The sequence below is a fragment of the Nicotiana sylvestris genome, chromosome 11 (assembly GCF_000393655.2).
Source record: "Nicotiana sylvestris chromosome 11, ASM39365v2, whole genome shotgun sequence".
Taxonomy (NCBI): Eukaryota; Viridiplantae; Streptophyta; class Magnoliopsida; order Solanales; family Solanaceae; genus Nicotiana; species Nicotiana sylvestris.
Window position 1 is genome coordinate 72,369,079 of NC_091067.1, and position 12,486 is coordinate 72,381,564.

Here is a 12,486-nt window from a genome sequence, read left to right on the forward strand (position 1 = left end):
TACCTTAAAATCAAGGGACCATGGAAATATTCGTATTTGATGCTCTTTACCATTGTATTTGAAGTAGTTAACTGACCTCGCAAGTGAATTAACGAAGTCTTCATGTTGATCCACCCTGATAAGCAATTGTCGAGGTGCGAGTTGACCAATCAAAGATGGTCCTTTGATTCCGAATAGTTTCGGCAGTACATTTCTTAATGCTATTAGATCTGGTGCATTTGGAGAGAGCTTCACTACAATAGCTTGGTGTAAACCTTCTTCTTTTGCGAAATCTATCCTTTCCTCCATTGAAAACTTGATTGTTGGGACGCCATGAATAATTTCAATTGGTTTCAACAATTTTCGATTCAAAGTAGCAGCTGCCTTTTGTTGGGACAATTGAGCAGCATACGTATGTTGTATGTTATTGGTTTGGTCACTCTTTACAGCTGCTGGAGGTGGTTCGCCCACAGCTAAATGTGTGGGAGATAGATGCACGTTCATAACTGCTTAACTGCCCATTGTTGTCGGTAAAGAGAAAACGAGAACTGAAGCTTTTGCGCTACAGTACCTACTACGTTTATCTTCAAATCTGTAGTAGATGGCTATGGATTTGAAGATGAAAACGATTAGGGATTGTGTGCAATGAGAAGACGCTTCTTTTGAGACCGATTTGGTGAATTTCCACTGTCGGAATATGGAGTTATGGCCGACAGTTGTATTTTTATACTACTTTTGATAAGAGGTATGAATATATATACACATGATAGTCTTGCTGACCAATGAAGACATAAAGGTTTAAATGGTAAGTAAATCAATTAGAACTAATTACCTATCCTAAATATGGAAAGATATATACAATTAATTTACTAAGTAATCTATATATATATTAAAGCAAGAAAGTTACCATATATAATTGACATTATGGTTAAGCCAAATGGCAAGCTAATAAATGTCAATAGTATATGGTAACTTTATTCTATATTTGACTATTTTAGTTAAATACAAATATATATATATATATATATATATATATATATATATATATAAACGAAATTTGAATTAAAAGATAAGTTTGAATTTATAGATAAAGTTCTAAAATTTGAATTTAAATTAAAAATAAAATTTATCTTTTTTTAACATGTTATCATACTTAATTCGGTTAATGATCATATGCAATCATGTTAGGAACTTTTGTTATTTTTTTCTAATTATTTAAATACTACTTCGCCTCTAGAAAAAAAAACTACTCCATATAACTATAAAACTCTTTCACATTTAAAATCTTACAAGTATAGTTCTTTGAAACACTGTAGCTAGATTTGAATAAAATAAAATTCTTTTAAAATAAATTTAATATATAGGGTACACGTCTATGTTGATCTAAATAACAAAAAAGAGTTTACATAACCAAATAAAAGTTTACTTACATATATAAACATACATGCTGGAGAAAGAAATATCACAAAATCAGTCAATACTAAAAAAAAATTGTTTCTTTTTTCTTCTTGAAGAATATTTGTTTGAAGAGTCAATTTGCATAAACGGACAACAAACAAATAACAAAACTTTGACTATACAATTGTTATCATTAATTTCAATTTAGCACATTCAAGGAATTGAAGGGTATAAGCTGAAACCCTTTCATTTAGCTGTAGTCAAGCCAATATTGCAAGGGTATAATATTTTTTTCGTTGAAGAATATTAGTTTTGAATCATTATATTATGTGAAAGGTTTTTTTTTTCAAACTCAACAAGAGAGAAGTTTATTTCTAATTGATAGTTTCTATAGTGGCTTTTAAGTGTAACAAAGAGTATATATAAAGAAAAAATTGGTATGACGTGAAATATTTTTTTTAAATGTAAAGAAATTATTTCGAAAAAACTCTTTACTTTTTTAATTCAAAGATAATAAAAATATAAGATATTTTTGAACATTAGTAGAGAGTTTTAAAATTATTATAATAGAATTTGTATCATGGATAAACTCAAAAAATCAAAATCTTATGGAATATTTACATAATATCCGACCATATTTATTGTTTACTTTTTATTGCTAATATAAATAGATGATATACCGACAACATACGATTATACACATATTATATATAAATTACACAACATTCCATTTTTTAATTTAAGTGGTCGGGTGAGTACCTATTTAGGCTGTGATTAGATAAAGCCAAAAGAAAAATATATAATAATTTCAACCAAAGACTAAAAATATAATTAAAGTTCATATGTAGAAATGTTTTATTAAAACTCATCCTTTTATAGTGAAATAAATTAATTTTTTGCAACAAAAGAAATAATGACATGAAAAATAAGATAAAAGAAAATAAATATTGAAAAAAATGTTAGACAGATATAAAAACGAGAAATAAAAGATGACAACAAATTTCTTCTTATGTTTCATCTTTGTTGAGTATAAAAAATTTAAAATTTAGTCTCATGGATTTAAAATATTTCTTTTCAACTCAAATACATAGATTATAAGATAAGAATATCTTAGAATATTTTTTTAATTTACATTATGTGTCGTTTTTAAAAAATCACTATTATTAACAAACTGATATGATATTTGAATTTGAATTGGAATGCAATTTGAGTAGTTTACATTGAGGTTAAGCAAAGTGTGGTGTCGAAAAATAAACTACTTGACAATTTTAAGACAATATATGCAATATTTTATAATAATAATCAACTAATTTAACATTTAATGATTCAAAGAACAAATTTTTTTTCTATATATAGAGTATTAAAAATTCAAATTCTAGGGCTAAAGATATCAATAAATTTAAAGTGTAGTCATACTTAAATAAATCCGGCCAAAGAATCATTTAAATTTATAGATAACCGATTAAAGTGAATTTTAAATTAAGGATAATATATTCACTTGCATCATTATAAAGATAATCATTATTATAATATATATAAAGTTTTAGAAATTAAAATTTCAAAATAGAAATATTTTTTGAAAGATAAAATCATACCAAATAAGAGTGCAAGTCGTAGTATAAGAGTCACGTCGTAATTAAAGAATCGTTTATATCGTGTCAACCTTTGTGCTTTGCCATAAATATGAGTTATTATTTCACTTTGTGGCTATTTTTAGGTTCTAATGACACCTATGAGAATAGTGCAAAAATAAAATTATCACTACGAGAATTGAGAAAATGTTAGTCTTTTTTCATGTAATGTTTCTTAATTAATATCTGACGATTATCTATAATTATTTAGAAGGTTTAAATATTAAGGTTATTTACATATAATTCAAATAACTCAGATATTTAACATGGTTAATGTCAAATATCAAAATGAAGTAAAAAATAATTCACTAGCTAAATAATTTTTTATATTTCTAGATAGCCAACTAAAATGAGTTTTGAATTAAGAATAATATTTTCAATTACATTATTATAAAAATAATTATTATTGAAAAATAATATTTTAGAAACTAAAATTTTAAGAAAGAAATATTTTTAAGAGATATCAACACACCAAATAAGAGTTCAAGTAGTAGTAAAAGAGTTAAGTCTTATCCAAAGAGTTATTCATTGTCTCAACATTTTATTGTTTTGCCATAAATATGAGTTATTATTTTGCTTCCTGACTATTTTTAGGATCCAATGACACCGGCAAGAATGATATCAAAAAAGAAAAATAGAAGAAATGGTTAATTTTTTCCATGTAGTTAATATCCAATGATTATGTATATTTATTGAGAAAGTGTAAATTTTAAGATTATTTAAATACAATCCAAATAACTTAAATATTTGACATGATTAGTGTCCGCGCATCCTCGTGAGTACTAATACTAGTATTCTTCTAACAAGTAGTATCACATCTCAGCATTTGCCAAACATACAAAATTGACCATATTAGACCATAAGATTAAAGAAAAAAAAGCAAAATGTGGATGGAAAAGAAAGAAGACTCAGGAAAAGACAGAAGACTCAAGTCAACTGGCCAAGATCTGAAAAGTAAGAGAGCTGGAATAAGGTGAGCAAATATTTCCTAGAGCAGTATTATATCCAATCATTGCTCCCACTTTCAGGAGCACCATTGATTATTCTCTGTACTCGTCAGTCCAAATCTGTTATCATAGCCATTGTTTAATGGCTAGCCATATAGGTGTCTTCTTGTTTGTATTTTTGCTGTATTTGAGTTACTTCAAATGCGATTCTAGGGACGTGTTAACCCCAGACAATTTATTATCATTATCCAATGGGGAAACTCTTGTATCAGCTGGTGGGATATTCGAACTGGGATTCTTTAGCCCTGCATCTACTAACAATTATTATGTAGGCATATGGTACGAGGTGAGTCCCGAAACGGTTGTCTGGGTTGCCAACAGGGACAAGCCAATTCCATTTTCATCAACTGAACTTTTCGTTATCGCTATTGATGATGGTAATCTCAATGTGTTGGACTCGACAAGGAACTCATATTTCTCAACACAAGTAGGCACAAGTGCATCTTCTTCACATAAAGCGAAGCTCTTGGATTCAGGAAACTTGGTTTTAATTGATGATTCGTCAGAGAAGCCACTATGGCAAAGTTTTGATAAACCCACTGATACCTTCCTTCCTGGTATGAGGATGGACGATGAGTTCAAGTTGACTGCTTGGAATATTACCCAAAAGGACCCAAGCACTGGAAATTACACGTTCGGGCTAAACCAAGCAGGCAAGTCTGAGTACACCATACTCCAAAAGACGGTCATCCACTGGAAAAGCTCTGCTCGTGCTGGTTATTCTAATCCCCTTAGTTTCAACGAATTGCCCTCTAGTGTAGCATATATGTTATCCAACTTCAGTAAGGAGTTTTCCCCTGTGTCTTACTTCAATTATACAAGGCTATTGATGAATTCCTCAGGGGAAATACAGTTATATAGATGGGATGACAAAAGTAGAGGATGGTTTATGTCGTGGTCAGAACCGCAAGGTCCGTGCGGTGTGTATGATACTTGTGGGAAATTTGGCATTTGCGACAGGGAGAACATATTATCAATGTGCAAGTGTTTGCCAGGATTCAGTCCTACTTCGCCAGACGACTGGATGGCTGGGAATTTTATTGATGGTTGTTCAAGAAAATCAGTTACTACTTGCAACAAGAAATCAAAATCTGACACGTTCTTGATTATGTCTTCGATGAAATTTGAGGAGCCGGACCTGTATTCTAAGGCGAAAAATGAAGATGATTGCAGAAATGAGTGTGTAGGAAACTGTCAGTGTGTAGCTTATTCGTATGAAGATCATGAAGCACCGAGAGGATCTTCTAACGTATCAGCTAGATGCTCAATTTGGACGAATGAACTCCATAATCTTCAGGTCAACTATAGGGGTGGCTTCAACCTCTCTGTCCGCGTAGCAATGTCTGATATTGGTACTTAATTCCCTTTCACAATTTGCCTATATTCTTTGTATGACAGCCTATGTACAAAATTTTTAATCCAATCAGGCCCTGCTTTGCCATTTCTCCGCTCCTGACTTTACCCTTAATCTCGAAAAGAAAAAGAAAAATGTGAGAGCATACAATAATAACATTTGTTCAACTAGAATGTTAACAGAGCGGATATTTGAGGATCATGACAAGAATATCTCTCATTTTTATTTTGCAGAAGTAACAAGGAGAAACTGCAGGCCTTGCGGCCCAAACGTTATACCCTATCCATTAAGCAGTGAACCACATTGTGGGGATTCCTCGTATTATAGTTTTGCTTGTAATGATTCAACCGGAGAAGTAAGTTTCCAGACATTGAATGGGTCCTATCCAGTTATTGACATTGATATTGACAACCGAAGATTTGTTATACAAGTGCATGAGGAAAATTCATGTGATAATACAAAAAAGCCAGGGACCCAAGTTGCATGGCTCAATCAGTCGTTGCCCTTTCATCCCATAAACCGGTGTTACAATACTGAAAAATTACAAAATCGCACATCTGGTCAAGCTAGATATGGAATACGGATGATCATGTGGGAACCCCCGTTAGAACCTACATGCATTGCTTCTGCGGACTGTGAGGATTGGCCAAATTCAAGTTGCAACATGACCGGACAAGGAAAGAGAAGGTGTCTCTGCAATCAATACTACAAATGGGATGGTTCGGTATTAAACTGTACCACAGGTGTGGATCACTTGTTTGATCAGCCCCCTTTCACTACATGCAACACTTTGGTTTATATATATTCTTCATTTTAATCACCGGCATTTGAATGCATGCAGCTTCAGGAGCATGGAGTGAGAAAAAAGCAGCATCTCTGAATCTCAAAGCCCTCATTATTTCCATCAGTCTAACTGCTGGAATTGTAACCATGTGTTCCATTGGCTATTTTATCTACCATAGAAAAAAGTTGGCAACAAGGAAAGGTAACAATGGAGCAAGTTCAGTCATCTTTCTCAATTATTCCACATGCTGGATATGTATTTATTGTTAATTGCAAACTTACTTTATGTCATGAGAAGCTAAGGAAATAATTCTAGGGAATTGGGTGGAATACTTGCCCGAGAGTGGAAGTTCATCTAAATATGAGATAACCGAAGATGATAAGAAACGGATAGATGTCCCATTTTTCAGCTTGAAAAGCATACTAATCGCTACAGACAAATTCTCAGATGCAAACAGGCTTGGTCAAGGAGGATTTGGCCCTGTTTATAAGGTTGGTTCTTACTTGTTTGTCTGTACCATTTTGGAATCACGTGTGTTATCATTGTATAATTACTGCATGCTAAGCAATATTGTACAGGGTATTTTCCCTCAAGGACAAGAAATGGCAGTGAAAAGGTTATCAAGTCATTCTAGTCAAGGTGCTGAAGAATTTAAAAATGAAGTAATGTTAATTGCCAAGCTTCAACACAGAAATTTAGTGAGGCTTTTGGGCTACTGCATCGAGGCAAACGAAAAGATTTTATTGTATGAATATATGCCTAACAAAAGCTTAGACACCTTCATATTTGGTGAGTCTACTATTATTCTGCAACCTCCCTTCTGAAAAATTATTACAAGATCATCGTTCTGAAATTATGCTACACAAACCTGCAAGATCATACTCTTCGCCAGTTATTGGATTGGAAGACCCGATTCGATATTATCTTGGGTATTGCTCGGGGGATTCTTTATCTACACCATGACTCAAGGTTACGTATCATTCACAGAGATCTAAAGACAAGCAATATCCTATTAGATGAAGAGATGAACGCCAAAATATCAGATTTTGGTTTGGCGAGGATAGTTGAAGGCAAAAGTATAGAGGCTAACACGGAAAAAGTGGCGGGAACTTAGTAAGTATATAAACCTACCATTTTAGCTTTCTACACTTGTTTTCCAAACATGAACAAAATTGCAATTTGAAACTAAACCATATTCTTGCACTCGATCTACTTATTTCGCTGACGTCTTCAGATTAGAGGCCTCTATTGGCATATAGAAAAGAAGAAGTTGATGAGCTAGTTGTTTTTTAATTTGTTTCCATAAAAACTTCAGAAGTCTAGTTGTGTGGTACTCATGATTTAGTTACTCATGCAAATTCGGACCGTCTCTTGTGATACAGTGGCTATCTATCACCAGAATATGCATTGGAAGGACTGTTTTCAATCAAGTCTGATGTTTTTGCCTTTGGGGTGGTTGTGCTTGAAATCATTAGTGGGAAGAGAAACCTCGAACTTTTTGAAGCCACAAACCTCTTGGGTCATGTAAGTATCAAAATAATATCATTATTGTGGATAAACTTGTAAAATACATACTTCATTTAATGGAGTGCAAAGTCAAAACTAGAAATGAACGGAGGGAGTAATTGCTTCAAACTCACTGAATATTATTGTTGATTGAAAATACTATTACAGGCTTGGAAACTTTGGATGGAAAACAAGGCATTGGACCTGATGGATCCAATACTAGAGGATACATGCATTGAAAAGGAAGCATTGAAGTGCATTAATGTTGCACTTTTATGTGTGCAAGAAGATTCAGGTGGTCGCCCCACCATGTCAAATGTGATCATTATGCTTGGGAGTGAAACCATTACTCTTCCAAGACCTAATCAACCAGCTTTTGTCACACGAAGAAACACCGCTAGCATGTCTTCCTCCTCTTCTCGTAACCCTGCACACAGTAGCTCCATCAATGAGTTGACCATCACTGTTGGACAAGGCCGATGATGTATAATTAATTAGTTCATCAATTGTTTTTCTTGTAAATGCAAGATCAGTCGTTCAAAGATTTGAACGCTATTTAACCTGTGAGTGTGAATCTTGATTCTGCAACATTATATTATGCGCAGAATTACAATTGTAGTTGCTGTAATAATGGTGAAACACGAACTGCTTAATTATAATACATTCTTCAGTACTCTTTTCCATTTATAACAAGTCAGAAGGATAAAAGGAATTGACTTTGAAAATCCAACTTTGACTAAGCATCTTCAAAACTAAAAAGTGATACGGATTATTAAAGTTCATCACTCCTTAAGTAGTTAACTCGTGCTAATTTTGTGCTCCTCACATCATACTCAGTAACATTATATTCTTGGAAGAGCATTTAGTATCTACTAAATATCAAAGGGATTTGGGAGGACATTCACTTGGAATAAAAGGCTACTAATTAGTGGTAGCTCGTGAAGGGAAGACTGCCCAAGTCCATATAAAGAGACCACCAATCCATTCCCTAACCAATGTGGAACTCTAAACCACTCTAACGCCCCCTCGCACGCCCAGACCACCAACTGGAGCGCGTGGACAATATATTATAGGGGCCCAAACGGGAACGGACCTAGCTCTGATACCATGTAATGATATGGTGTTTGGTCCTAAACTCAACTCCAAAAGCTAGCTCGTGAGTGGAGGAGCTGCCCAAGTCCATATAAGGACACCAACAACCCATTCCCCAATGTAGCTGGGACTCTAACCCACTCTAACAACACCTCGCACGCCCATACCACTAACTGGAGCATGCACAATATATCATTGGGGCCCAAACGGGAACTGACCTGGCTTTGATACCATGTAAAAATATGGTGCTTGGGCCTAACTCAACCCCAAAAGCTACCTCGTGAGAGGGGGACTGCCCAAGTCCATATAAGGAGACCACCAGCCCATTCCGCAACCAGTGTGGGACTCTAACCCACTATAACACTCAATACCCCCGTATGTGGTGGATATATTAGGTACTGGATTATCCAGCTTGTGGAACCATTAAAGAGAAAAAAATTCCACTCATTGTGATGTTAAGTTCCTATCAGCAGTTTTTTTTTTTCCGGTCTAGTTATTTCTAATTTTGTGTTACTGGCATAATGAAGGTTCTTTAATTTGACAGGATACTTAAGTATCTTAGGCTGGAGAGATGTTTTCTTGTAATCTATATTATGCATAATGAATGAGAGAGAAAGATAAACTTAAAAAGTTGTCTTTTTCCTCTATGGCAGCATGAAGGAAAATGTCTGGTTTGGTATTTCATGCTCAAGAGTGGTTATGGTGATGGAAAAGAAACTTGTTCTTGCACTGTTTACGGATAAAGAAACAAATTCTCATTTATTAATTTGTTTCGTTTTCTATTTGGCTGCTTCAATTTTCATAATATTTTTTAAATACTGATCGCTCATGTTACTTTTAACATTCCAATGTCAAATAATGCACACGAGTAATCAGGATTTTAAGTTATATATACACGTAAAAAATTACAACATCATTGTAGTGTAACCTATTATATTAGTTAGTTGTCATCTTGTATTAATTTACCAATTGCTAATATTCATTATAGAGATCTACGTATAAATCCTAATTGGATTGTAAATAATCTAATTGTCTGCATAATCTTTAAGAGGGTAGTTACTATATTTCTAATTTCAGTTGAAGGCGAATTCCAAGTACTAAAAGATTCTTTATTTTGGTACTAGATGACGATAGTTTAAATTAAGAGGAATTTTCATAAATCACTATAGTTTAGTGTTGAAGTTTGGCAAAATGCCAAAGTCCCACATTGGTTGGGAGTTAAGTTTGGAGGGGATTTTTCCCCTATAAAAGAAGGCCTAATGTTTAGGATTGAAACACACCTCTCATTTGCCTTCTCATCTGTTTAAGGCATTTGTATCTTCTCTCTTTTAGTATTATTTCACTTGTATTTTTGGAGTGAAATAAAATATTGGTTGTGTCCGAGGAGTAGGCAAAATTAGCCGAACCTCGTAAATTCTGGTGTTCCCTTTATTGTTGTTTTATTGTCTTATTTATTATTTGGTGGCTGTCATAATTTTTGGTATAGTAGTTGTGACTTATTCACACTATATACATTTGGCTTCCGCAACAATTGGTATCAGAGCCAAGGTACTGTCTAAGTATGCTCTGTGGTTGCAGCATAGTCTGATCTTCCACATCAGAAAAGATTTATCTTGGTAACTGAGTCAAGGTTCTGTCTGAGTATGCTCTGTAGTTGCAGCTTAGTCTGATCTTCTACATCAGAAAGGAAATAATCTTGATTTGTGTCGTCAGCTATTAAATAATATTTGTGTCAAATATGGGGGACAATAAACAAGAAGAATCTACATCAAGTGTCAACAATACGTCATCATTGGCATCTTCGCTTATGACAAGAATTGTGTCAAATGCGAAATTTGCGGTAGAAATTTTTGACGGGTCCGGACATTTTGGGATGTGGCAAGGCGAGGTTCTAGATGTCCTTTTTCAACAAGGGTTAGATCTGGCCATTGAAGAAAAGAAACCAGATGTTATTGGAGAAGAAGATTGGAGAATTATCAACCGTGTTGCTTGCGGTACCATTCGATCCTACCTTGCTAGAGAGCAGAAATATCCATACACAAAGGAAACTTCTGCAAGTAAATTATGGAAAGCACTGGAGGATAAATTTTTGAAGAAAAACAGTCAAAATAAATTGTACATGAAGAAGAGACTGTTTCACTTCACCTATGTTCCTGGTACCACGATGAATGAACATATCACCAGTTTCAATAAGTTGGTCACAGATTTGCAAAATATGGATACAACTTATGATGATGGTGACTTGGCCTTAATGTTGTTGGCGTCACTTCCTGATGAGTACGAGCACCTTGAAACTACTCTACTCCATGGAAATGACGAAATTTCTCTCAGAGAAGTTTGTTCAGCTTTGTACAGCTATGAACAAAGAAAGCGAGAAAAACAGAAGGGCGGAGAAGGAGAAGCACTGTTTGTGAGGGGTCGTCCTCAAAATCAAACGAGGACAAAGAAGGGAAGATCCAAGTCAAGATCCAGACCCAGCAAAGATGAATGTGCCTTTTGTCGAGAAAAAGGGCACTGGAAGAAAGACTGTCCGAAGTTGAAGAATAAGGCCAAACATAACAATGGAAAGGCTATTATGGATTCAAATGTAGCTGATTGTGATGATTCAGACTTCTCATTAGTTACAACAGAGTCATCAACATCATCAGACATATGGTTGATGGACTCGGCTTGTAGCTATCATATGTGTCCCAACAGGGACTGGTTCGTGGAATTTCAAGAAGGAGAATATGGAGTCATCCACACAGCGGATAACAGCCCTCTTACCTCATATGGCATTGGTTCAATACGATTAAGGAACCATGATGGAATGATCAGAACATTGATAGATGTTCGATATGTACCGGATTTGAAGAAGAATCTCATCTCTGTGGGAGCCCTAGAATCAAAAGGGTTCAAAATCATTGCAGAAAATGGAGTGATGAGAGTATGCTCCGGTGCACTAGTGGTAATGAAGGCTAATCGGAAGAATAATAATATGTACCGCTATCGTGGCAGTACAATTATTGGGACAGCGACAGTAACATCCAGTGACGACAAAGAGGCAGAAGCAACCAAGCTATGGCACATGCGCTTGGGACATGCTGGAGGAAAATCCTTGAAAACTCTATCAGATCAAGGATTGTTAAAAGGAGTAAAGGCTTGCAACTTGGAGTTTTGTGAGCATTGTGTTAAAGGGAAACAGACAAGGGTTAAATTTGGTACAGCGATCCATAATACTAAAGGCATTTTGGATTATGTACACTCTGATGTTTGGGGTCCTTCCAAAACACCTTCATTGGGTGGGAAGCACTATTTTGTAACCTTTGTTGATGATTTTTCCCGAAGAGTATGGGTGTATACAATGAAGAGCAAAGATGAAGTGTTGGGAATTTTTCTCAAATGGAAGACGATGGTGGAAAATCAGACAGGCAGGAGAATCAAGTGTATTCGCACAGACAATGGAGGTGAATACAAAAATGATCATTTCAATAAGGTCTGTGAAAATGATGGCATCATCCGACACTTCACTGTTAGACATACACCACAACAGAATGGAGTGGCAGAACGTATGAACCGGACCTTGCTGGAGAAGGTACGGTGTATGTTGTCCAATGCTGGCTTGGGCAAAGAATTTTGGGCTGAGGCAATTACATATGCATGCCACCTCATTAATCGTCTACCATCTGCTGCTATTGATGGCAAAACACCATTTGAAAAATGGTACGGAAAACCTGCTGTAGATTATAACTCTTT

At 34.8% G+C, this 12,486-nt stretch overlaps 1 protein-coding gene across 3 annotated transcripts; it reads left to right on the plus strand.

Moving 5' to 3' along the window:
- Window positions 1–3,891: 3,891 nt before the first annotated feature.
- On the plus strand, window positions 3,892–8,342 carry LOC104214566 (G-type lectin S-receptor-like serine/threonine-protein kinase At4g03230). 3 transcript variants are annotated; one of them, XM_009764253.2, is made up of 8 exons: window positions 3,892–5,367; window positions 5,603–6,112; window positions 6,211–6,354; window positions 6,469–6,644; window positions 6,732–6,942; window positions 7,029–7,266; window positions 7,536–7,677; window positions 7,828–8,342. In XM_009764253.2, the coding sequence occupies exons 1-8, from the start codon at window positions 4,098–4,100 to the stop codon at window positions 8,140–8,142; spliced, it is 3,006 nt and encodes a 1,001-aa protein (XP_009762555.1). In that variant the 5' UTR covers window positions 3,892–4,097; the 3' UTR covers window positions 8,143–8,342. The 3 variants fall into 3 exon arrangements, with proteins under 3 accessions (XP_009762555.1, XP_070019003.1, XP_009762554.1); XM_070162902.1 differs by having other exon boundaries at window positions 6,601–6,644; XM_009764252.2 differs by having other exon boundaries at window positions 3,893–5,367; window positions 6,451–6,644.
- The last annotated feature ends 4,144 nt before the right edge of the window (window positions 8,343–12,486 follow it).

Bases quoted from the DNA above. Each gene is read 5' to 3' on its own strand.
- LOC104214566 (XM_009764252.2), top strand. From the start codon at position 4,098: ATGGCTAGCCATATAGGTGTCTTCTTGTTTGTATTTTTGCTGTATTTG. The intron at 7,267-7,535 runs GTAAGTATATAA...CTTGTGATACAG, and splicing joins GAAAAAGTGGCGGGAACTTA to TGGCTATCTATCACCAGAAT. The intron at 7,678-7,827 runs GTAAGTATCAAA...ATACTATTACAG, and splicing joins CCACAAACCTCTTGGGTCAT to GCTTGGAAACTTTGGATGGA.